Consider the following 26,111-nt stretch of genomic DNA (forward strand, 5'->3'; position numbering starts at 1 on the left):
AAACATCTGATTCTCTTAGTAAGTATTTAATGATTTAAGTAAGTTTATGCCCTTCAAACTGAAATTGGTACCCCCCCCCCTCCCCCTCCGATGCAATTCTTGTGCGCTCGGTCACCACACCGAAAGCACGCCCATACATGGAGGGATATTTATTGCGGCCCTAGGCACACAGTGAATGTGTGTATATCCCATGGTTGCAATTACACATAGGGGTCTAAAAGGGACTCATGAACATTTCCTCTCCTCTTCACTCCGCCCATCCTAATACTTCCTCTTCCTTCCCCTTCTTTCCTCCCCTATTTCTCCTCTTCTTCTCTACCTCCAGGGCTCCGCAGTCGCTAAGCCGGGGGAACCAGAATACCGTTGGCAGGTTTCCCTCGGTGTCGTCTGCGGGGTCTGTACTTAAAAAAAAAAACTGAATATGGTCTTTAAATCATGAACAAAAAGCTACAGCCTAACCAAGACAATAAACCTGCTTTGAGAGCACCAAGAAATTTTAATATGCACAAGATATTAGTTCCACAATTTTACCACAAGACTCGGTTTTTAATTTCCTGTGAGTAGTAACCAAACTTACCAAGTTTCTCGTCTTTGCCGTGATATACCATACTGCTACACCCTATGAAAATTAGTTCCACATTATTTGCCCATGCGGTAAATTTATAATGCTCCTTGATATCTGAATACTACGAACGAATGCTTTAGGGTTATAATATTTTTTGCCGCCATCTCCCTCTCAGATAAAATTACTTGAAAGAATGCACTGGCGATATTATCTGAAATTCTAAGTTATTTACTCTTTGTAGGTAATTAAATGCAACTTAAATTATGATACTTACCTCGGTTTGTAGTTTTATATCGATTATCGACCTTTGCAAATTTTAGGCGGCGAGTAAGATGTGTTAAATATTAAAATGTTGCCGCTAGTGTACAGTGTACACGCATCTGGAAGTTCTTGCGCAGTTTCTTGTTGATTGCAGATAGAACTTGCTAGTCTCAACTTAGCTGAAAGGAAATATATTTTATTTATTCAACAACACACACAGCCATTACAGGGTACAACTAATTCGTACTGGCGGAAATATTAACAATAACATAAAACATACAAATATATTCTATAAGTAACTATTTATAAAAATAAATTATGTAACACGAATACTAACATAACAAATAACTTAAAACGACATTGAAAAATGAGAACGCATTATTTGTTTAAATTTTCGACAAGTTATGTCTCCTATATAAGTAAGTGAGTTCTTTATATACTTAATTACTATTGCGTTATTTTATGTGTTTATAAATTAGATGCCTCATATAACGTAGGCAAGTAATAATAAAAATAGATTGTTTGAAAAACCATGCTACAGGCTACCATTTTTAAATCGAGACATAATATCGCAGTAATCAAAACGCAATAATATAAAAATTATCTGTCCTTGAAAAGCAGACGTTTTTCTACCAGCAAGCTTGATATATTTGCTGTTTACTGCTTAGTGCACATCGGAACACCACACGCAGTGCACGCTCGCATCGCGTGTACTTGAAACAAACAAAAAATAGCCGGTATTGTTTTAAAATCAAGCTACAAATAATCAATTTGTAAGTAATATCAAATGTGGAAGAACTAAAGTGCGGTACCATAATTATTGCGTACTTTTGTTATTTGAAAATCACTTTCTTATGCTGTAACAATTTCACTGACACAATTAGGGTATGTATAATTAATTATTTTGTTATACCGCTGAGTATCAACGGGATATTATCAAGTTTCAACACGTTGACATAAATATTTGCGTGGATTAACTTTGTGAAATTAAGAAACCTCTAGTTTGTTAATTCAAACCTAAAGGGAGGTACATAAAATTGATAGCAATTACAAATATGGAAACCTAAAGCTTCTAAAGAACACCCTTTTTTACCTTAAACTCGAACCCAAAACTTCACAGCCCAAGTACGCTGGCACTATACCAATACAGGCTTTTTGCTATTAGAACTACATAACGTATCCATAAATTCTTATCATTACAATAAAATTGAACCCCGAACTTCACAGCCCAAGTACGCTGCTAATATATCAACCACAGACTTTTTATTACTAGAAAAATGGCAGTCGTCTCATTAGCTAGTCGCAACATAGTTCAGCTGTAAAACACGGGGTCATGGATTCGATCCCTAGCTTACTACGTCAAAAATCACTTAGGTATGTCTTTTATTGATTTTCTCCAAATTAATGCTAAATTACTGCCATGGCGGCGTAGTTGTAACGCTTACGCAGTACGAGAGCACTCTAAGGTCCGGGTTCGAATCTCGGGTCGGAAAAAGTGATAATAGTTGGGTTTTTCTGTTCAGTATTAGTCCGGAGTCTGGAATTTGAGCTCGATATGGCGAGAAGCTCGCCCCCTATCACATGATGGGACGGAACACACTTGGCGAAAAGTGGGTGCCCCGGTTTCGCCTCTGCATACCCCTTCGGGGATAAATGCGTGATGAAGTGCGTGTGTTTATGAAGAATGCTAAATAGGTTTTGAAGTTTTAATAAATGTTTTGTCTTGTAATAGTTTTTTACCTGATATAGTAATAAATGGTCGATAGGCAAAGCAATATCGACTTTGTTTTCTTTATATATGGAGTGGTCGTTGCATTGGCCAAATAACGCAAATATTTCACCAAGAGCAGTGTTAGTAATTAACATGAGCTTTCTAAACATTGCCAATACTTCGTCCTGCGCCCTCTACCGGTCGGGATGGCGAGGTATTCTCCGATATCCTTGATATCCAACGTTCCAGTGGATATAGAAGCTCAAGTAAGATTTCCCATGTAAACACAATAACTTACGATTAACTGTCGCCGATAAACATCTGATTCTCTTAGTAAGTATTTAATGATTTAAGTAAGTTTATGCCCTTCAAACTGAAATTGGTACCCCCCCCCCCCTCCCCTCCGATGCAATTCTTGTGCGCTCGGTCACCACACCGAAAGCACGCCCATACATGGAGGGATATTTATTGCGGCCCTAGGCACACAGTGAATGTGTGTATATCCCATGGTTGCAATTACACATAGGGGTCTAAAAGGGACTCATGAACATTTCCTCTCCTCTTCACTCCGCCCATCCTAATACTTCCTCTTCCTTCCCCTTCTTTCCTCCCCTATTTCTCCTCTTCTTCTCTACCTCCAGGGCTCCGCAGTCGCTAAGCCGGGGGAACCAGAATACCGTTGGCAGGTTTCCCTCGGTGTCGTCTGCGGGGTCTGTACTCTAAAAAAAAAACTGAATATGGTCTTTAAATCATGAACAAAAGCTACAGCCTAACCAAGACAATAAACCTGCTTTGAGAGCACCAAGAAATTTTAATATGCACAAGATATTAGTTCCACAATTTTACCACAAGACTCGGTTTTTAATTTCCTGTGAGTAGTAACCAAACTTACCAAGTTTCTCGTCTTTGCCGTGATATACCATACTGCTACACCCTATGAAAATTAGTTCCACATTATTTGCCCATGCGGTAAATTTATAATGCTCCTTGATATCTGAATACTACGAACGAATGCTTTAGGGTTATAATATTTTTTGCCGCCATCTCCCTCTCAGATAAAATTACTTGAAAGAATGCACTGGCGATATTATCTGAAATTCTAAGTTATTTACTCTTTGTAGGTAATTAAATGCAACTTAAATTATGATACTTACCTCGGTTTGTAGTTTTATATCGATTATCGACCTTTGCAAATTTTAGGCGACTAGATAGGTACCTACAATTTATGTGCAGTTGCAACGCAACGGAAGTCGATAAAACTATTGACGTATGTTAAAACACTTTGTAATACTTTATACATAAATAGACCAATTGATAGGTATGACTTAAATATGATTTACTTAGCCACTATAAAGGATAAAAATAAAAACTGAAACATCAAAATTAATTTGTCCCATTTTTATATATGTCAAGACAGCAAGTAAGAGCAATGATAATATGTGCACGTCAGGGTCATAATGCCTTAATGTAAAAGGTCGTTCAAATGTATAATTAGGGGTTTTATTTTTCAATTGGTGCCGTTTAAAACCCTCCATGCGCAAACGGCCTTGAGCACAAGTTACGGCGGGAAAATGTTAATGTTTTCCTATGATTGCTTTGAAAAATAATTTATTTCATTTTGAAAATTACCAAAATATGCCTTAAGCGTTGGTTGCAAATTAAAAGGATGTGTAATGTAGGAAATGCGCGGAATCAACAATTTTAGTGACATTTATTGACACTGTATTCTTGTTATAAAAAATTTGAAACTGCCTTAGTAAAGTCAATATATTATAGAAAAATTATACACACGCTCATAAAATCACGCATTTATCCCGGAAGGGGTATGCAGAGGCGCAACCAGGGCACCCACTCTTCGCCAAGTATGTTCCGTCCCATGATGTGATAGGGGGTGAGCCTATCGCCATATCGGGCACAAATTCCAGACTCCGGGCTGATACTGAGCAGAAAAACCCAAATATCACTTTGCCCGACCCGGGATTCGAACCCAGGACCTCAGAGCGCTGTCGTACCGCGCATGCAGTACAACTACGCCACCAAGGCAGTTAGAAAAATTATGTCTAATTATTTTTTCTTTATGTTTTATAAATTTCAAGCAGTCTTCTAAAATTACGATTAGAGCCCGTTTTGCTGGGGGGGGGGGGCACCTTCAGGACAGTTGTTGCGCATGTCACCAGCCGCATGACTTACTCGTCTTGTCATTCAAATAAAAACTTAAATAAAAACAGGTGGAGATAATAGCTTTTTTATATATAGATAAAAAAATATGAACGATTAAGTACTAAAATGACTTCCAAACATGTAAGTACTTGCAAGTCGTACTGCAATGAGATAAGATAAATATCACTAGAGATTTCCGTGAATTAGATATTAATAATGTTCGATCACAATATTGTGGCAGGAACAGATAACTCGGTAGGTAGCACTAATTCGTAGCATCGTTGTCAGGGATAAATTGAGGATTTCTGGGGTTCCTATGTTTTTCTAGAGTCTATGTTGTACTCTTTTTTCTGAACTTATGTACCTGGAGATATGTAAGGATATTTAAATGCGGTGCTGCTTAAGAGCAAAACCGTCAAGGCGAAAATGTCCAAAAGAATTTTGTATACCGATTATGCTTTTGTGTCGACAGGCCGTCGATACATATTATGACCTAAGAAAAGCTAGAAACTCAACAAAGTCCGTCTCTTTCTCCTTTATGCTAAATACAAAATGTTTTTTCTCGATTAAAAAATGTAATTATCATATTTAAAAAGATCGTTTTGAATCATTGGGAGTCCTAAAATTGATGCAAATTAAACGATCATGATTCTATTGAAATCTAAATTTATGATTTCCACAGACAATGGATTAAATTGCAAGTTAAAACTTGTTTTACGAACAATAAAATCAAGATAATGTAAGTATAAGTAGACAGACTAATTACAGAGGTCTTGCAATGTCAGGGTAAAAAAGACAAGCCGTTTATTTTGACATTCACTAGTGTAAGACGTCCTTTAATTATAAAACATGATCACAAGCTCTTGACGCTTTTTGTGCTATCTTGGTAGAGTTGCTAGAATTTTATTCAGTTCATACGTGAAAATGCCTAAAAGGGCATAAAATACGAGAATTCAGTTTTTTACCCGAGACAAATAAGAAACAAAATTATTTTGTTACATTTTTATTTTTTTTTATATTTTTCCGAGGATCGAGTCAGTTTTAACATATTTTTCACAATCAACACATTTATAATCGTAATAAAAAGCAGGCATCAAGTCGCTTTTTATTAAATTTATTCAAAACCGAGTCGTATTAATATGTTTGTGAAAATGCGAACATAGTGTGTGTGAGTACTTGTCAAATGTAGATCGATCGATTTACGGGACAATTTGTCCCGCCGGGACATTTTACAATGTGCCTAAAATACGGGACTTGGCCTAGTACACTATGCCGTGTTTACCGAGTGGTTCTTAGATCTCAGAGCGGATCTTAATGGCCAAGATTTAGATTTATGTCAAAAAATGGGTCATACCGATCATTTAGATTCATTGTCTGTTGGTGATATTGGTATTGATGTAGATACTTACCTACACTTACGTATCTAATGCATGTGTTGGATACAGGTGTGTTGAAAGAATATAAATTCGAGGATTTTATTTTTAAAGATTTGTTAATCGTCATTCTAATTCGGTTTTCGCATATTATATTGATAATATTATTTAAAATACTATAAGTATATTAATTCGAGACCCAATGTCTATAATCTGTAGTTATTCGTAACATAGCTGTGTGTATTTCTGCAGTATGAGAAATTAAGAGTACTATCAAAATTAACGACGGACATTCCTTATGAAATACTTACTTCCTGGGCTAAATGTGGCAAAAATTATTTATAGCCTGATCTTTATTTTAATATACTTTAGTAATATAAAACATAAGTTTCTCAGAATGAAGTTCACCGCAAATAAATATTAAGTACCTGTGTAGGTATTGGATATCTTGGTAACTTTCAAAAAACTCCGACATAATGATTTGCTAATGTTGGATTTATTAAGGTCATGTGAATTGACTCCATATTTAACTAAAAGAACTTGGAAGATTCATATCGCATTATTGACCTGGTTCAACTGTAAGGCCCTGGATTCGATTTCAAGACCATTAAAACGTAAATTATTTAATTTAATAATTTAAAATTCCTCGAACCTGAAGCGAGTATAGTCATGTGTACTTACCACGTATTGGAAAACGCACATATTTAGCCGACATGAGAATCAAAACCAGATCCTCACGGTTCAAAGCCCATCTGCGTACTCACTAAACCAATGAAGCGACACGTAAAGTATAAAGAATTAAACAATTTTACAGAGCGTAAACCTTATGCATTTTGTTTCAGAGTATACCGCTACGCGTGCGAAATGGTTGTGTGCACGCTGTACCGAGCAACATTTAATATACAACGTGCAAGTTTATGGCATAATAAAAAATATGTGAGTATCTTGTTATGCTATATACAAATAATAAAAAAAAAATTGTATTATTGATGTAAATTTCGTTATGGGTCCTTTGTTACATGAAGTAAATAAATAAATAAAATAATTGTAACTGCCTTATTAAACTAGCTTTTGCTAGTGTCTTCGCCCTCGTACATGAGTTTGAACAATTTTAAATAGTGCTAAAAGGATTTAGATAATAATTTAAAACTCCTCTCAACTTGAACGCAGCACTGTCATTGTAAGCAATGTAGAAAAATATGACTCCATAATTATGACGTATGTCCTCAATGCTTCACATTTTGAAAACAATTCTTTCATCTAAGATATGTATGTAACTAAGAGTAGATAAGTATTTTCATATTCGTAAAATCGATTCCGATATGAATATGTAGGACAGGAGCTAATCCACTGCGCATGCGCTAATTAGAACGACGATGACGATCTTTATGTCCTGTTCACCTACCTCATTGCAACTCGAATTATCAAATCCGTTTCTGCTTGGAGATGGAGTCTCGAATTTTCTAATGGGTCCTGAACTTATATTCCTAAATTGACACCTTTAGACTGATGCTATCATTTAAGTATCAAAACCGAATGGAAAATATGAGAAACCTAAGCCACATAGTTTGGTAATTAACGTACCAATGTACATATTTTGCCGACGCGACGTTATCTTTTATCTCTATCTATCTATCTCTTTTTTTATAAGTGCACGACAAAGTGACCCTACTGGACCTGATGGTAGTGGAGTGGGGTCCAATATAATGTCGACTGACGACAGATGATTACCTCTCGACAGTCGACACAATTATGCCGGCCTGTTGGATATAAACAGGATGATCCGGGAAGGTAACACGCTTACGTGGGTCACTATGGCGAGTATTAACACCTTTTTTACGGTAGTAAGCAACTCGCCATAAAAGCACAATTTTTATTTTCGTAAAAACCTCTACAGACAAAGTCTGAATACCTACTTATAGATTCGTTTTGTTTTCAAAATGTTTATTTTCATTTAACAATATGTAAATAAATCTATTGAATACAATAAGCATTGCATGTATTTTTATTACTTATACCAAAACGATTTTAACGAACTTGAAATAAGTAATTAAGTACTAACTCCACAATTTTACATCTAAGGAAAGAAAGTTTAAAGAAACTGCTATGTATGTTTTAAGTTCCTATCTAGGTACCCATTGTTTGTTATGTCTTTACTCTTCGAAATAGGTAGAAACCTATATAGGAAAATAAACTTGAATAGAAACTGCTCTTTGCGGTTTAATCGTCTGCACACTATACAATTTTAATAGACAAAACATAGCTTAGGGACCAATAACCCATACCGATTTTAACAAAATTTAACATTCAAGTTAGTGGAATTGGCAGACAACGAAATTCTCGTCCTTAAAAGCACACATACACAAAAACTCACTCATTCACATATCTTGAATGGTGACATTGCTTGAGAGGTGCTGTTAGATTACTCATGCGCTCATGTACTCTGTTATGTAAAAAAAAAACAAATCCGCCAACCTTCGAGAAACGTAACCACTATTCGCTGACATTATACATTTTCAACTACTTTAAATACTTACTGTTAGTTAATTGTTTTAGGTTAATTGTATAAGGAAAAAAATAAAAAACGAAATATAAACGCAAATAATTATAACTATCTGTAGGTTGATTCCCTATGCTACTCGCGATAACACACCGTAAACGCGTGTTGTCAAAACAAGCTCTAAACACAAACGCGTTTCATACACGCGCCACGATGTGTAATTGAAAAATAGGTATTGTGTATGCCGTACGATAGGTTGTCTATGCTTAATATTTTTTATATTACGATGTGTTAATGCGTTCAGAAATCTTTCATCCCCTCGAACCGGCAAGTATCGGTTTTTTTGAAAAGGCTTTTTTTGTTTGTATTCGTGATATTATATGATGTAACTCGAATAAATCACTGCCAAACTTTATTTAATCCCATTTTTGTATATACTTAAATGTAAGAAACATGAAAGGAATATAAAAATAATTTAAAGAAATTTCTGTAGACTGTGATTGTTTACAAACGAAAAAATATTACTTCAAAATGATTGTCAAATGTCAATGTCATAGACTTATTTACTTGATTTGTTTACTAAAGCCACATTTTAAAAAATGAATTGAATTGATATATTTAATGCTACTGAAGATTTTACACGAATGCTGTTATATGAGTAATAGTAAATGCTGTTGTGCTAATGCAGTTTGTGCTAAATTGGCGCTAACAACGTATATTAAGAGGAATTCTACGGACCTTCCATCATAAAATTTGTTGCAAAATCGTTAAGGCATTAACTCAATTTTTTTTTATTTAGTTAAATAATGTAACTAGAATGCCGTTTATCTGATGATAAGCGATACGACCACCCATAAACAGTTACAATGCCATCCGGAACTTTGAATTGCAAAGCACTATGTGACGTTCCACAGTAGGTTTTCAGAATGAGATAAAGATTTTAGGTCTTATAAAGTAATTACGCTAGTTACAATTTCCTCTAAACTGGTACACATCAGTGCATGGACACAGTTTAACTTGGCTATAGAAATAGACATTGCCGTAGACACCTTATAACTATCAAGACAGACATTCACATATAACAGACTTACCACCAATAATTAAAATAAGTGTATATTGCCTATTAAACGTTATTTTTAAAAATTTATAGCTCTATTACCTAATAACTTCTATTAGCCGCTCAACCGGCATTAATCTTTTTGGAATAAAAAGTACTCTATTCAATCCACAGCTCACTGTCTGAATACCATATTTCATACACATTCATTTAGTTATTAAGGTGAAACTGATTAATTAACAAACATTCAAACTCATGTATAGAAATTTTACTTATGTTATCTAAGACTGAACAACAAATAAAAAATAAAACAAAGATAATGTGTTGTTAAAACTGAGTATATTTTACTATTATTTATTTGGAATATCTTGCATTACATTCACTATCCTGTAAAAGTAAATAATTTTATTATTACATTTGATATTATCAGTTTTGTTAACATTAGTATTCCATGTAAGATGCCTTTGGTCTCCTAAAATAAAAAAGGAAGTGTTTGTACAAACAATTTTAGATTCAACATGATTACATACTTTTGTATGTAATTGTTTAAAATGATTGGGATTACCTACATGAAATTTTTACTTTGTTTCCCTGGATCGATATTCACATTTTGAAGATTTTGATATTTAATTTAAAGCTGGCTAAGCCCTTGATTAAGACGTCACCAATTACTTATAACAACAATAATGTATAACTTGTAAAAATTTCTTCAATAATCTTTATTGTTATCAAACTTTATAGGTACAAAACTTTCACCACAAAGAAACTACATAGTATTAATTGTAATGTACATAATTAAGAAAACATTGTTTAAAAAGATACCTTCATTAGTGTTTTATATTTGTTTGCCTATTTATTTACTAATAGAAATATTACATCGAAGTAATAAAAAATAAACTTGATTGACCTCAATTGTTGTCAAAAGTCGGGTTGCCAATAGTAAAGTAGCTTATTTTTTACCGCTGAGCCCATAACACAAATTTGACTATCAAGATACAAAAACATAGGTTTGAATATTAATTCGATCATTTAGGATTTATGTTTGTTTTTGTTTCTGATAACGTAGAATATTAAATTTGAGTTTTCACGATGTAAAGAGGATACTATCGTCAATAGAAATTATACAGTCGTTGTATCTAAATAATTAATTTGTCTAAACGCGCATAGACGCGCTGGGGCCTTATTCTCTATCCCGCACGTTATTTTGACAGTGTGTAACAAGCACGTAACACAACGCATCATGTTTAGGACTATAGAAATTTGGCTTACAGAATACCATTCCACACACATTTCTCGAAGATAACATGACACGGCCGCGTTGCGCGTTTACACTATCATACAGAATAAGGGCCCTGGATTGCCGCACGTTATTTTGACAATTCGTAACATGCCCGTAAGGCGGATGTGTCACACCTCATCGTGTTCATGAAATGTCAAATTAGCATCCAGAATACTCTTACACAGTCATAACACGAAGTTAACGAAACACGCCGTGTTACAAGTTCGACATTGTCGTAGAGAATCATGCCCCAGCTGTGTTAAATTTACAATAGAATGAAAATAATATGTAACATCGAATATATTGCGTTTGTTTTTTTTCAAATGATGAATATCAAATCCGCACCTCGTCGACACATTCGCCGAAAAGGTCGCAGCCCCAGCATGACGTGTGTTAACAAGGTTGGCTGTTAAAAGTCTGGTAAAGTCAAACTTATTATAATGCTTTAGTCAGCGCAAAAATAGTCCCGAGTGAGGGGACAGATAATATTCATTGGAAAAAGGATCGAGGCGGAAAGGAGGAAGGTTAATAACTACTGACGGAATAGTTTTAATATAAATAAAGCCGTCTGATCAGGTTTTTTATTATCATATTTTTTATTGTAATTTTAACAGGGATGCGATCGTGGTCTACTCTCCCGAGCCCTGCTGGCCGCCCTGAGTGTCGCGCGGGACGCACACACACAGAATATCAACAAAAACATTCAGTTTATCAGCAACGACAAAGTCAAGCTCAAAATCGACCCAGCTACTATGAAGTAAGCTAACATATATAGGTTACTATTATTTCTATCCTACTTTAAAAAAACATCAAGTCTTCAGCAATCGGGTAAAACATTAATATATAGGGAATTTTATGACTTTATAATCTATCTGTTACAAAAAAATACCACCAATGGTGGTCGAGACTAGCAGTCTTGTACACACATCGGCCCACCCTCATAACACGACTCTGTTGAATAATAATGAGCCAAAGAGCGTGTCAGCGACACTCTATTGTTTAACTATTGAACTATTAGGGGATACGCAGACGTGACCAACTTTTGTACTTAGGTCGTGACGTGGCCAATGTTTGTACAGTTGGGGGTAATGAACTGTACTAAATATTTTCATAAAATAATGTAATATTGGCATTTGTGTTAATCGACGAGAATTAACTGCACAATCCCGCGAATCGGACACAGTGTATAAAACTGTAGTTCGATATATTGCGACAACATGAATAAAACGCATAATTAGATAGGTATTGGTAAATAAATGATCAAGTTCATTTAAGGGAAGATAGAGATTGCTAAACTGTTAACTCCGTTTTATCGCTAAAAATGGAGCCGTTAGATATGTGCCTAATTGCAACATTACTGTCACAATGGGGCGCATTTCTTATATCCTATTTGGTATTTCGGAAATAAAAATGATGACTAGGTAGGCAGCACCTTATTCGCACACTCGTCTTTAGATGAATTTTATTATTTAAAAGAAAATCTTATGAAAAATGTTGTTATGTTGTAAAATAATTACACGCTTGCATATTAATTGATCGGTTGCGAAGCAAAATCTAATTAACAAACCGAGTCATAACTTACGCAACTGAAAAAAAAAACCAAGAGCAAAAGTTCAGTATCTACCTATCTGTCTAAACTATGAAAATAATCATTTGGTTTTTTCCGTCGCTAATTATATACATATCATCAGCAAGATATAAGTTAAAGTGGACAGACAACTTGATTAAGGTCACAGCAACACGTTGGATGCAGGCTGATTTCGACAGGTCTGTTTTGAAATCTTTGGGGGAGGCTTATGTTCAGCAGTAGACTTTATTCGGCTGATGATGATGATGAAGATATAAGTTGATTCTTTTTTATCAAAATAATTTATAATTTGTAAAAAACAAAACGTTGATCGACATTAAATATCTATTCACCCGTTTGGCTCCAGACTAAACCAACGTATGAACAAACCGCTGTGCATCATAATGAACTGGATGTTGGCCAAGCCGAACCACGTCATGAAATACGCAAACATCTACTTAGAGCAAGACTATGACGTTATCAATGTGTCCTGTTCTCCATTGCAGCTGATGTGGCCGGCGAAAGGCTCCCAGGTATACAGACTAGAATACTGCAGGTAACGTTGTAAAATTGGTGTCCCGAGGGTAAGCGGTAGTTGTAATAACACTCTTCCCGTAAAAATAAAAGCCTAGTGACTATATACCGTAGGTCTTCACGGCCTAGAACATAAGTATAATGGTAAAATTGTAAAAATTGTAAGAGTCTTGCGATACAAGCTAAGTTTAGTTCGACTCGCAGAATTGTGATGTCAATGTTCCTTACCTTTTGATAATAAACGTTTATTATTTATTTTCGTTGCATGATGTGGTCAGTCATTTGAAAAACACAAAAAGTTTCTTAATAGGTCATAAGTGCATATTGTCACTAGTCAAGATATGGTTACATATCGAAAAATATATTTTCTGATCTTCAGGTTATAGCGGCAGATTTATTGAAGTTTTTAGAGAGTAACGAAGACTTTGGGCCCCTGGTAGTTCACGGGTTTTCGGTGGGCGCGTACGTGTGGGCAGAGTTGCTGGTTCATACCACGCATAATAAAGCAAGGTAAGGTTATAAGACAACTTTTTTTACGCCAAACAGAACTGTTGCAGCTCCTAGCATTGTCGGTGTCACGATCTAATAGTATCCAGTACGAGCATTATCTAATATGGAATATACTTACCGCTTTTATTACCGCCACAATTACACTTGAAAAAACGATAGAAAAACTGGTTTTGTTTGAGAATTATTCGTACTTCTTTTCAAAAGTAAATTTAAACGACAGATATATTTTAGGTACCAGCCGATCCTCGATCGTGTGGCAGCCCAAATATGGGACTCGCCGGCCGACGTTTACGAAATACCAATAGGGTTGCCGTCGGCAATATTCCCCAAGAACAAAATCATGCAGAAGACTCTGAGGGCGTATTGCATGTGAGTTTTTTTTTCTATAAGGTAGGTACTGTTTTCAATCTCGTCTCAGCGTTAAAGTTATTACCAGTGGCGAAAGGTGAAATTTGCCAAAGGAAACCCGCATACATAATATATGTAGTAATTTGCATATATTCAGTCTACAAATCGTTCTAATGATAATTATTGTATTCTACATAAAAAGAAGCCGGGAGGAATCGGGTGATATTACCCACCGTCACTAATAATTACAATATGTCATGAATAAGAGAATTTTTCTAAACATAGATTTCTTAGAATACCCTGATTATAATGTTAAATCGTTTATAAATGGACCTACTTATGCAAACAGGAACCAATACACACATGTGCCAAAATCGAGTTAAGTATGTAGAGAGCTTTCAAAATGTACCTTCTATCCTCTCTGTAAAGATCAAAATGATATGACAATTTTTACTGAACAAACCGTTTTCAACACAAGTTTACCAACCCACATAACACTAGTTGTTCAATAAACTAACAAGATCCAAGCCCCATGGTAACCGGAAAATCTAAAAAACTCTACGAAATTGTTTTTGTTTTTTACAAAGAACCATCCCATAAGACTCACATGATTTTTACGTCAAGCTTGACGGAAATGCAAATATAGAAGACGATCTGGAAGGTTTTTCGGGTCAGTCTGATTTTGAAGTAGAATAATATTTAGATTAAGTAATTTTTGATATTCCACAAAACATTTTAATATAAGAATTTTTATTTTACATAACTATTGTACTACGCTATTGTATTGGGTATTACCTGTAAAATAGTTGTATGTGGAAATAAATAAAAATATTTTTTTCAGTAAAATATATTAAATAAATATGACATTTTATATTTTTATTATAGAATTATTCCAAGATAAAAAAATTAACAAGAGATCAATCCACACAGAAATAGTTTTGCTAAAAGGAACCATTGAGTTATTTTTAAATTCCTTAATTATGTTAAATGATTTTCATCAATATTATATTTGTATAGATAGAATAAAGTATTTTTTACAATATTGTAAATATTTTTCGTCCAAAATAACAAACAATTGTCTTGTATACAAAAATTGGACAAAAACAGCTTTTTCTCAAAACTATCATTGTGTGGGTTGATTCCCTTTTGCGTAAGTAGGTCCAAATGTAATCTAAAAGTTACAACGGACGCCATCGTCATTAGGTATAATTGATTTTTATCTACATATTTTAAATAAAGTAGATACTTACTTTATATGGGTAATAACTATTTAATTTGACTCCATTTATAGATTCCACATGAATCTATTCCACAACGTGGCAACTAAACATTACATGCGCGCGACACAAGTATACCACAATACTCCTTGCCGCGCCCCGGGGCTGTTCCTGTGCTCCCTCACCGACCCCGTAGGCGCCGCCAAGAGGAGCAAGCATGCACATGACTCTTGGGTTGCTATGGGCTTGAAGGTAACCAGCACAAGAAAATTGACTTTTGTAAATGTATCAGTATTGTTGACATTATCTCCACTGCCTATGAAATGTTTTAAATTTAAAATCTTGTTACACCTTACAATAGTGTAGTCATTGGATCATTAAAATATTCCTATACTTACTTCCAAAGGATTAAAAGATACATAGATATGTGAAAAATATTCTTGACGATTTTGAAATTAATTTTGCAGAGGTTCGTGTAAACTTAAGAAACCATTATCCTTTTAACAGTGCAACTGGAAATGCTGGGAGAAATCTCCCCACGTCCAGCATTACCTCCACCACCCTGAAGAGTACCTCACGGCGTTGCTTTGCCACCTGGACGACTGCGGTCTTCTGCACAAGCAAGAGAAGATCAGCATGCGGTTATAGGCGTATCACATTAGGTCTAACTCGATGGACATTATAATTTAAAAGTGTCAGTTGTTCTACTTCTACTACAAAATGTGATTTATTGACCAAAATGTTTATACACAGTGGGGTGTGAGTAATGGCATATTGTGAATTGGGTGCCATTTTTTTTGAAATGAAGAAATTAGCTTTTCACAATGTTATTAAAAGTTGTTAAAAATTCACAATAGTCTGGTTGGGAATTAAATGATTTGCGAATACGAATATGAAAATTTTGTAAACCCAAGACTTTTCTAATTTATGTGTATATTGTTTGTCAATTATCGATCGCTTTAACGGTGGAGGAAAACATCGTGAGAAAACCTACATACCCGAGCGGTCTCCATAAGATATTCGAAGGTATTTAAAGTTTGCCAACCAGCGCTATCGCGGTAGACTAAGGCCTAAGCCCTTTTGATGGCCTTGCTTTGGAGGCCCGGGCTTAGCAGTATGTATTATTATTAAAATTAACAACGTTAAGTCGAGGAAGTGGTATGGACTAAACTAATAACTCTGAATTGATGCGCTTTTGTCCACATTTTACTAAATTTTCAATCATCATCAGCCCCAAGAAGCCCACTGCTGAACATAGGCCTCTCAAAACGAAAGAATGAATGGAAATGCATACTTTTATTTATGTCTCCAAATTCGTAGGAAAGTTATTCTTCAACCCGGAGCATCAGTGTGCATAAAAGTTCTAGTTTAAAAATGCCATACATTGAAGAAGTAAGTATAAGGTCAGATAAAAAAACGCCTATGAAACTACTAATTACCGGCCTTTTGGACTAGTTAGGCCTTAGGGGACACGACAGCATGCTTATGGGCACCATGGACTCAAAATACTTAGATATAATTGACTGAAACAAAAATAGAGTCCTGTGGTGATTATGACCTAAAAGTTCTACCTTTTACACTGCCCCGGATCTAAGGGGAGGCTAGCCGGGGCCCATGCCCCGAGCGGCGAATTCAGAGGGCGGCAAATTCAAACTTGGCAAACGAATACATAATTCATCATTAACGTAACTTTGATTACTGAGACATTCAGTACATTAAATTCTAAAATTATTTCCCGCTGGGCGCAAAATGAAAGGAAAAATATAGGTGGGTGGGAGTGGCATTTTCCAAATTTTGCCCCGCCTCGAAAATATACAAGATCCGGGACTGCTTTTACGCCAAGAAAATGCTTAGCTGTAAACATAATAAAATTGAATAGAATATAACTATGTTATTAGTATAAGTATTGAGTTTTTAACAATTTCTCTTTGACTGGGTATAAAAATGTGATAATGTTGGATCCCTATTATTAATTATAAGTAATAATTATAGTAAATAAATCACTTACTTTTGCATTGAATTGTGAGATCGTAATTCAAGTCCGTGTTTGCGAGATCCCATTGTTTCGCAATCTTAAGAAGTGAAATTATAATAACAAAATTGTAAAATGAGCGTGCATTCGACATATTGGAGAGCTAAATATGGATAAAAATATTAATTGTCACCGTTGATTGAAGCTCGTATCGTGAGAATATCAACATGTTTGCACACTTCCTAAGTCAAGGATACTTGGAATATTTGAAAAAATATGTAATCCTATTAATTTTAATTTATATTACGTGGGTTCTTGTATAAATTAATGTGGTGCTTTTTACACAGCCGTTATTTTTATTTTGTGAAGATACAAAATAAACTGCAATGAAACTTGAGTGTTTGATGATTTCCTTCTTTTACGTCCCAATAGGACCGTTAGCTACAACTAGAGCATTCAATTTTGTTTTAATACCCAATTTCAAAAAATATTTTTAATTTTTTTATAAAACCTAAATTTTATCAATGGGTTTGAATTGTATTCTACAAGGTCATTTTGACACTACGTTAATAAATGAAATCACTACTATTCTTTAGTTTTGCTAACTTTTTGTGTCAAATCACAAAACGACCCTGTATACTGTCCACTGCTGGGCACGAACCTCCTCTATTGAGAAGGCTTTAGGCCTTAGACCACAACGCTGCCCCAGCGCACTGGGGCAGCGTTGTTGTCTAAGGCAGCACAACCCGCAGGTTGGCAGGCTTCACATACCTTCGAAATTCTTATTGAGAACTTCTCTGGTATGCAAGTTTCCTCAGGATGTTTTCCTTCACCGTTTATGCTAGCGGTAATTCACAGCGAACACCCACATAACTTTATAAAAGTCAGAGATGTATAACCTTGAGTTTTGAACCTGCAGGAATTCGTCTCAACAGGCCCTTCTACACCTAACTAGGCTTTTGCCGCTTTCCTTTTTATCATGAAATACCGATCTTTAAACTAGCGTATTACTTTACATGTCATTTGAAAGTGTATTGAATGATTTATTTAGCACCAATTATAAAATTAGAAATAGACTTTACTCGAATAAAACCATGTTAGCAATTACTGATTGACGACATAACGACTCCGTGGCGCAACGGTAGCGCGTCTGACTCCAGATCAGAAGGTTGCGTGTTCAAATCACGTCGGGGTCAATTGTTTTATTGATCCTGTAAAGATACAATGGCGGCTGAAATTATCTACGACCTAAGTATTGTCTAGATTCCCTGCTTCCAATCAACGTTGGTAAAATACAGATATTGTTTTTTTTTTCCACGGTATAGTTACGTAGGAAAGTGCAATACATACTATCAATATCCTACAAAGATTGAGGGCGTATTTTACAAGATTCAACAGCTAAGTGCTCGAACCGTCTACAGTTTATTTTTATGAATAAAATGGTATAACTGTCAAATATAGCCTTCGAAACATAGGGAGAAAACCATAACTTTTGATATATATTTTACATTTATTTTGATTAAAGTGTTATTCGATAGTAATTTTATTATAGTTCTCGAGCGTGGTAGCAAAATTATTTTTTTTATCCACACAGTAGTATCGAGTGAGTGAATAAAGACAGCAATATTGTGTGAGCGAGAGATGATTATCGCCACCATTTTAAATTCCATCTTTATTGGAACGAATTTTATGGACACACATATTAGGAGAATTACTGATTTGAGTCAGTATAGCATACATTCCGGTCAACGAGCCAGATGAATCTTATTTGTTATAAGAATAGGAATCAACACTCCATTGAACAATATAATAATATATTCTAAGGATTTACGTAGGTAATTATATTTATTCACATATCTCTAATTATGTTATACTTAGTTTTGTTTCTCATAGGGTTAGGGAGGGGGCTAGGTTCTTCTATTTGATACGTAATCCCCCTGTTATAATAACAAATGAAACAATTTTGGTAAATATATTACATTTTATTACCATCTTAAGCCACATTGAATTGTAACAGTGCAAATCAAAATATATTAAAAATAGCCACTACTGCAGTGAGTGGTCAATGAACGAGGAAATCATTTTAGAATCGCTTTCCCAATTAAAACGACATCACTATAAAGTATGGGAATTACTGTGGTTAATAATATGATCATCTTTAATTAGGTATTTTCGTGGGTTGTCATGTAGAGGAATACGACGACGAATCGCCGATTTTTTTAAAACTTTTAAAAAACGATCCCAAACGCTTAATAGTCCGCGAAAATGGACCAATCAGAATAAAGTTATTTTTTGCAATACTAACAAATTACTTATTTTGATTGGTTATTTTTGAGATCGGACCGAAGGTTGAAATTGGGATCGTTAAAAACGGCAGATAGGCGTACAGATCACACAATTATATACAGATGTTTTTCGTTCAAACTGTTAAAAGTATCGAAGCAATTAACATGTATTGCTTTTTAACATAACAATTAAATAAGACTTAACTTGATAATAATTTCAAACTACTCATTCCTACGCTGTTTGAACTTCTTCCTTCTAGAAGGTTGTCCTTTATTAATCTTCTGTTTTGGTTGCTTCACTCTCTCCCGAGCCGCTTTCTTCAGTCTCAGAGCGTGTTTGCTTTTCTTCTTCTCTATTTTTACAGTTCTTCGGTGCAAGTCCGCCTGCTCTCTCAACTTGTGGTTACTTCTTAATTTATGTTGCGCTCCTTCTTTTGCAGTAAACCCTGGATAACATAATAATAACTCATGAATTTCATACAGGTATATCTATTCGACAATTTTGGATCAACCAGTCTGAGCTTTAATATGACTTCACCGATTTTGATACGATTTTCATAGACGACAGATGAATGAGTAATGTATGTCTCATTTTTATGCCAGAAAATATGACAATTTCCATATTTTATCTATCTATTTCAGAAAAATCCAAATAAACGATAACAAATAAGCTTAGTAAGAGATTAAAATTTAATGTATTTATATAAAAAAAAATAACTGGACAAAAGTTGACAAAGAGCTGGTAACACAATAGTAAGTGATAACCTTCATCAATAACTAATTTACCAGAAGAATACATTTAAATAAGAGCATTTTACCTGTATATTCGCCAACATCTTCATCGTCGGGTCTCTTCACAAACTTCCCGGGTGGCGCCGGCTTGTTTTTCTCGAACCTGCCTTTTTTCACGTAACTCTCGTCGGGCGGCATTTGATTCTTACGTTTCCTGTTTTTACGTTTCATTGCCTCAGTATCATTGTTATTTCTTGCCAGAGGGTTGTTGGCTATGGACTTCTCTAATCTCTTCTTTCTTGCGTTAAGCGCTGTCCGATCTTCTATTGAGAATGATACTATGGGCCTCTGGAAAAAAAGCAGTTTAATATAAAATTATGGTCATGCATTTAAATGATTCATTGGTAGTATGAATCCCTTCTAGTAGAATTTCGCCCACGGCGGTCAATTTCAACATAGATCAGCCATGTACGCAGGAGATATTGTAGTGCACAAGTATGTGCGCAATACACAGGTGCACTCTCTGTTTCTCCACTAACTCTCTTAATACTAAAGTATTGTTTGTTAACAGATTACTATCTTTTGAATAAAGGAATTGAAGTAAGCCCACCAGGCCTATTTTGTGCAATGTGAGCATTATTCCTTACTAACATAGTTTTTAATACTCTAGAAACACAAGCTAATTCGTTCAAGAGTAAGTACTCTTATAGCTTGTCCTGCAAATATAACACTTACATTGTTCTTGTCGAAAATATCTGGATTGTTGTTAAGTTTCCTGAGACACGCTAGCGCATCCTCGTGCCGCATGAACATCACGAATCCGTAGCCTTTCGATCTAAAACAATATGGTAGAGATCATGAATTTTCAGACATATTTTTGTTTTATTCTAAGTAATAAGTAGCAGTAACTGCCATTGCTAATGCGAGGCTCAGACAGATTTACGAAGTCTTTTGACAGTTAAGAAGATATTTTCTTTGTGCCTCTTACAATCACGGGGCCTAGGGTACCCCCGTTTGCCACCCAAAGTCCGCCACCGGTCATTATTAAATAACTTCAGAGTTTACGTCAGGCAGACTAAACGCGATAAAATCTTATCAAATCATTGATCTCATATTGAGTAAGGTAAAATCAGTAAAATTCACTGCATTGTTGAACGCGAAACATTATTACATATTTATACATATCTTACAATAAAACTAACTAGTTTATGACACCTACCGCATAACTGCTCAGAATAATTATAAACATAAACACAAATCCCTATTCATATTATACTTTACAACTACTTTCAGGATCAATCCAAAGATAGCAATCGAAGATCGAACGACGATTAAACGATCCCAGTTTGAATATTCAATGATGGTGTGTACTCACGGATGCTTCCCGTCCTTGCCGACTAGGCTGCGCAGGTCCCTCATTACCCTGGCCTCGGTGATGGTGGCGCGGCGGCCGGCCGCCTCGAGGCAGATGCTGCGCAGCCGCGAGTCGGTGCAGTTCGGCGGCAGGTTAGACACTACCAGCCGGTAGCGGGACACGAATCTATTTGAATACAGTTAGCATTTATATCTAAAACCAATCTATACTTATAATAAAATTATAACAGGCCATTGTTTGTATATTACAGATATTAAATAAAAACTAATATATTAGATATATACATATAAGTTTTTTAGAGCAACAAGAGACAAAAACATTTTTAGAATTTTTGTTTGTCCCTTTTTTTAAAATCTGTATAACTTTTAAAAATAATAAAATAACACACTTATCTAATTATTTTTAATATTTGCAAGTTTAGAAAGCAGAAGTCAATCTATAAAAATGTGATTCGTATCCTGTCTATTCTTATATAGTTTTCAAAGTTCTACACAATTTATTATTATTATTATATACATCAGGCAGGCAGTTGAAACAACTGATAATGCCCGTATCTCGCTATTACTACAGGTTTTCATTTGCAGCTAAGTAATTGTCCAGTCGGTTCTTAAACTGGTATATGTTTCCAGCTGTAACCACATGTTCTGGGAGTTTATTCCGCGCTCTGACCACTCTATTACTCAAGAAGTGCTTGTGTGGATTATTGTTTGAGAAGCTGGTACGCAACTTTAAAGAATGGCCTCTTAGATGGAAATTTTCGTCGCGTGCGAAGATTTTGTGTTCAAAACCTTGAATGTCGTAATGTCCAGTTAGAATCTTGTACGTTTCGATCAGATCTCCACGGTCCCTACGATCCTTTAGGTTAGTGAGGCTCAACACCTTTAGGCGTTCTTCGTAACTACGTTGTTTCAAGATTCGTGGTATTTTTGTGAAATTGCGCTGTACCTTTTCCAGAAGTTCGATGTCCTTAACAAAATACGGGCTCCAGATCTGGAATGCATACTCCAGAATCGGTCTCACAAAGGTTTTGTGTATCCGAAGTACCATGTCGGGTGTGAGATTTCCAAAGGCTTTTCTGATTAGACAAATAAGGGTCTTAGCTTTCTTTGTAATTGATGTTATATGTTCTTCCCACTTAAGATCCTCCGATATTTTCAATTCAATTTAATCAGACATTAACATTATTACAATGTCTAATTACATGTCACATTACCTGTTCAAGTTTTTGAGCATCTGAGTCTTACTGCGCTCGAGAGCCAACCGTTTGGCCATGTCTGACGCGGAAACACCCACTGCCGCTTTTGTACCAGCCACAATCACTGTAAATAGTATTCATATAAGGTTGAGAGTTTTGAAACTAGTATGTTATCTTATAAATGCTACGGAAGAAAGCAATAAATGTCATGTCCTGGTTTTACTTGCCTATTTGTTACTTGTATTTGTTTTTTGTCGCTTTTTATTAAAGAAAACCAAGTATACAGTGGGAGTTTTATTTTGTGAAAGATGTGTTGCCGGGATAAAGCCCTTACAGTTACATAAACAAATTTCGTCAGTGTTTCTTATTAGTATAGAATATAAGCAAAATTCTTTGTGTCCTTAAAGCTGTATAAAAAATGCATAATATCTTACCTCCCTCCTTTACAAGATATAAGTTTCTATTGTCTTTTGATTCCTTCTTTTTCCCATTCTGCAAGTTTTCCTTCTTCAATGCTGGCTTCACTTGCATCACCTGACCTTCTAGTTTGAGCTGAGCTGCTGGTAGCGCCAAGAATTTATCCGCATCTTCTTTATTCTATAACAATTATCATTCACCTGTTTATGTATCAAATCATACTTAAGATACTAAAGTTTCCTTGGGTTGAGGAATGGGGAACAGTGAAAATGGACAATTAAAATTCAATTTTGTATCTCGGAAAATATGGCTGAAATTAGAATTAACAGGTACAATTAGAAGTGATGCAAATAGATTTTCATTAGAATAATATGAATTGTATATGAAAGACAGGGTACAATTTTAGAATCTCCACTGCAATGTGTCCGTCTTTACTATTTCAGAACCTATATTAAAATGAACTCACCACAAACTTGACAAAACCAGAACCCTTGGAGTGTTCGGTCATTTTGTCAATGCAGACAAGTGCATATTTCACAGGGCCAGTTTGTTCCGCAAAGACCTTTAACTGATCATTGTCCACGCTGAATGGTATATTTGTCATGAACACTGTGCAGCCATCCTCTGCGTCATTCAGTCGCACACTACAATATTTATTAAGAATTTTTATTGTATTTTATTTTTTTTGCCTTATATAAATTGTAACTGTAATTATTTTTTTGTTGTGCACTCCTTTTCCTGCTTATACATTATACACATATAAAAAATGATTTCTTATGTTTATGCAAATTTTAGACATTGAAATAAAACTGTTTTTCGGATTTTACACAGTTTTTTATATCATAATTTCCTCCCTAGAAATAAGGAAACCCAGAAAAGAATTTTAAAGGTAGGAATTAAAATTTTTTTTTAATGAAATGTTACAAACATTTACATAGTGATTTTATTCTCGCATACTAACCGTTTTGATTCAGCTTGCGTACTAGTTACACTTTGAGCATCATCCATGCCCTCATCACCTTCATCTTCAGATTCTTCATCTTCATTTTCCTCATCATCCTCACTATCTTTATTGTCACTCTCATCATCACTTTCAGAGTCTTTGGATTTGTCATCATCAGACTTTTCTGATTCACCTGTAGAAAACATTAAAATTAATTAATTTCCACCACGATTTTAAAATGCCTATGTCAGCATCTTTCTAATATGTTTTATAGACATAAGTTCCTTTATGTAATTCATTGGCTGATTTAGAAAAACAATCAGATGGGCGTCTTGATCAAAACTGAAAAAAATCTGAGCAAATTAGTCTCAAGCTTTTAAATACTCACTCTTGATCTCTTGTTTGAGGTCATCATTGGTCAAATTGAGAGGTGGTCCGTCATCATCACTGTCGGAATCTTCCTTCTTGACTTGTTCCTGAATCTCCAGCTGCCTGTTCACCACATGTTGCATGTATTTGTCTTTAGGCACTGCCCAATCCACAGATATTGGTCTACCTAGAAGACGAAATGTTCTTAAATGTTCATTAAACTTAAATATTTATAGTAATAACACAAAACTAATATAATTTATAGTAATAACTCTTAAAAGTCACAGGAGGTCGCTGGATGCGGACTGCTTCCAATAGGGCGATCTGGAAATTGTTGGGGGAGGCGCATGTTCAGCAGTGGACATCCTGCGGCTGATTATGATGAATAACACCAGTCCTGCACTGGTGATAGGTGAAATTTTTCGAAAGGCAACCAGACACAACATATATTTTCTAATATTATGCATAAATGCGGTCTGCAAAATATTCTGATTATAGATTCTACTTAAAGGGAAGCCGACAGGAATTGGGTTAAGTATATGGACCCTTCGCCACTGCAGTACTGTATTACATGCTATGTATTTATGTGCACTAGCCTCCTCTACTACTGAGAGGGTTTAGGTCTATGCTGGTCAAGTGCTGATAGTGGAAAATTTCACATACCTTTGAAATTCTTCTGGATAATTTCAAAGTATGTATTTTTTAACCTAATATATAAACAATTAATAAAATTCAACTTACCCAAAAAGGGATTCATATTAGTGTTAAGTAACGCCTTCTTTGCCATCGGTACATTCTTGAAATGCACAAAAGCACATCCCACGAGTTTCCCATCAGGCTTTTTTAACAATTTCACTTCCAATATATTGCCGTATTGTTCAAAATGCTCTCTCAGTGATTCTTCAGTGGCTTTAAATGAAACGTTTCGCAGTATGAGCCGAGCGTTTCGGTTTATTCTCATTTTATTTTTTTCTTCCTTTGCCATGGTTTCACCACCAACTTGCGCTTTATAAATACAACAAAATATAGTTATATTCCTATGTATGCATATGAATTTAATTGTTTTTGGTATAAAAATAAATTCTAAATTCACGTGTTAAACCCAAACATAACCTCAACAAAATTGCAGTCATAAATTATTATTTTTATTAACACTCCTGTAAATCTAATGAAAATGTTTTATTACTATAAATTGTGTGTATATTTACTTGGCTTTTCCATATTGTAATGTAGTTGTACCCACAGAAATCTAATGAATTTAAACTTTTCAATAAAACACTTTCGTACTTTGAAGACGTACTCGTATTTATCATAACAGTCAGAGACCAATAAACTAGATAACAGTGAAGTATAACAGGTATGAACCAATTACAAACGGTAGCTGTTACAAAACAAAGAAAAAAGCGGTATTCCACAAGATGGACAAAAGTTCCTTTACACACTGTCGCAAGCTTCATTATATTCTTGACATTTTCATAAGAAAGAAAGAGATGTCATCTGTTGCTGATGACATCCTGTTACAGATAGTTCTATTCTATTATGTTGTCACTTTTTCATCTTCTCTGTAGTTTTAGATGTGAGTTGTAACTCTTCTACTAGTAAGAAAGAATTTGTTTCATGTTTTTAATAAATTCTGTTTCTAATAACAACCAGCTAACTACTATTTGGTACAAAAAAAAGACAAACGGTAACAGGTTTTAATTTAATTAAATGGGAATGATTATTGGTTTAATCTGTGGAA

At 35.0% G+C, this 26,111-nt stretch overlaps 2 protein-coding genes, 1 long non-coding RNA gene and 1 other non-coding gene across 7 annotated transcripts; 3 read left to right on the forward strand and 1 right to left on the reverse strand.

Moving 5' to 3' along the window:
* The first annotated feature begins 368 nt into the window (after positions 1-368).
* On the forward strand, positions 369-17,451 carry LOC115450962. Of its 4 annotated transcripts, none has more exons than XM_030179139.2 (8): positions 369-1,711; positions 6,913-7,006; positions 11,521-11,663; positions 12,841-13,006; positions 13,387-13,517; positions 13,749-13,886; positions 15,157-15,334; positions 15,590-17,451. In XM_030179139.2, the coding sequence occupies exons 2-8, from the start codon at positions 6,935-6,937 to the stop codon at positions 15,728-15,730; spliced, it is 969 nt and encodes a 322-aa protein (XP_030034999.2). In that variant the 5' UTR covers positions 369-1,711; positions 6,913-6,934; the 3' UTR covers positions 15,731-17,451. The 4 variants fall into 4 exon arrangements, with proteins under 4 accessions (XP_030034999.2, XP_037303496.1, XP_030034997.2 ...); XM_037447599.1 differs by having other exon boundaries at positions 370-1,599; XM_030179137.2 differs by lacking the exons at positions 369-1,711; positions 6,913-7,006 and adding an exon at positions 11,251-11,307.
* A 717-nt stretch (positions 17,452-18,168) lies between these two features.
* LOC115450961 lies at positions 18,169-21,520 on the forward strand. Its single transcript, XR_003939331.2, has 3 exons — positions 18,169-18,889; positions 20,643-20,700; positions 21,365-21,520. It is a non-coding gene; the product is annotated as an uncharacterized LOC115450961 (long non-coding RNA).
* Trnaw-cca lies at positions 18,179-18,250 on the forward strand. Its single transcript has one exon. It is a non-coding gene; the product is annotated as a tRNA-Trp (tRNA).
* On the reverse strand, positions 19,020-25,822 carry LOC115450959 (RNA-binding protein 28). The gene is made up of 11 exons (XM_030179135.2): positions 25,579-25,822; positions 25,112-25,375; positions 24,390-24,557; positions 24,020-24,194; positions 23,525-23,702; positions 23,076-23,238; positions 22,660-22,765; positions 21,447-21,611; positions 20,807-20,906; positions 20,158-20,419; positions 19,020-19,785 (listed from the first exon to the last, which is right to left on the reverse strand). The coding sequence occupies exons 1-11, from the start codon at positions 25,589-25,591 to the stop codon at positions 19,562-19,564; spliced, it is 1,818 nt and encodes a 605-aa protein (XP_030034995.2). The 5' UTR covers positions 25,592-25,822; the 3' UTR covers positions 19,020-19,561.
* Between the last annotated feature and the right edge of the window lie 289 nt (positions 25,823-26,111).

Source organism: Manduca sexta, chromosome 7 (genome assembly GCF_014839805.1).
Source record: "Manduca sexta isolate Smith_Timp_Sample1 chromosome 7, JHU_Msex_v1.0, whole genome shotgun sequence".
Classification (NCBI taxonomy): domain Eukaryota; kingdom Metazoa; phylum Arthropoda; class Insecta; order Lepidoptera; family Sphingidae; genus Manduca; species Manduca sexta.

Excerpts from the sequence above, each read along its gene's own strand:
- LOC115450959 (XM_030179135.2), bottom strand. Across the intron at positions 21,612-22,659 it reads ATGCTCAAAAACTTGAACAG|ATTCGTGTCCCGCTACCGGC; the intron begins GTAATGTGACAT and ends GTATTCAAATAG. Across the intron at positions 20,907-21,446 it reads GGCAAGGACGGGAAGCATCC|ATCGAAAGGCTACGGATTCG; the intron begins GTGAGTACACAC and ends ATATTGTTTTAG.
- LOC115450962 (XM_030179139.2), top strand. The coding sequence starts at position 6,935 with ATGGTTGTGTGCACGCTGTACCGAGCAACATTTAATATACAACGTGCA. Across the intron at positions 7,007-11,520 it reads TATGGCATAATAAAAAATAT|GGATGCGATCGTGGTCTACT; the intron begins GTGAGTATCTTG and ends TAATTTTAACAG. Across the intron at positions 11,664-12,840 it reads ATCGACCCAGCTACTATGAA|ACTAAACCAACGTATGAACA; the intron begins GTAAGCTAACAT and ends GTTTGGCTCCAG.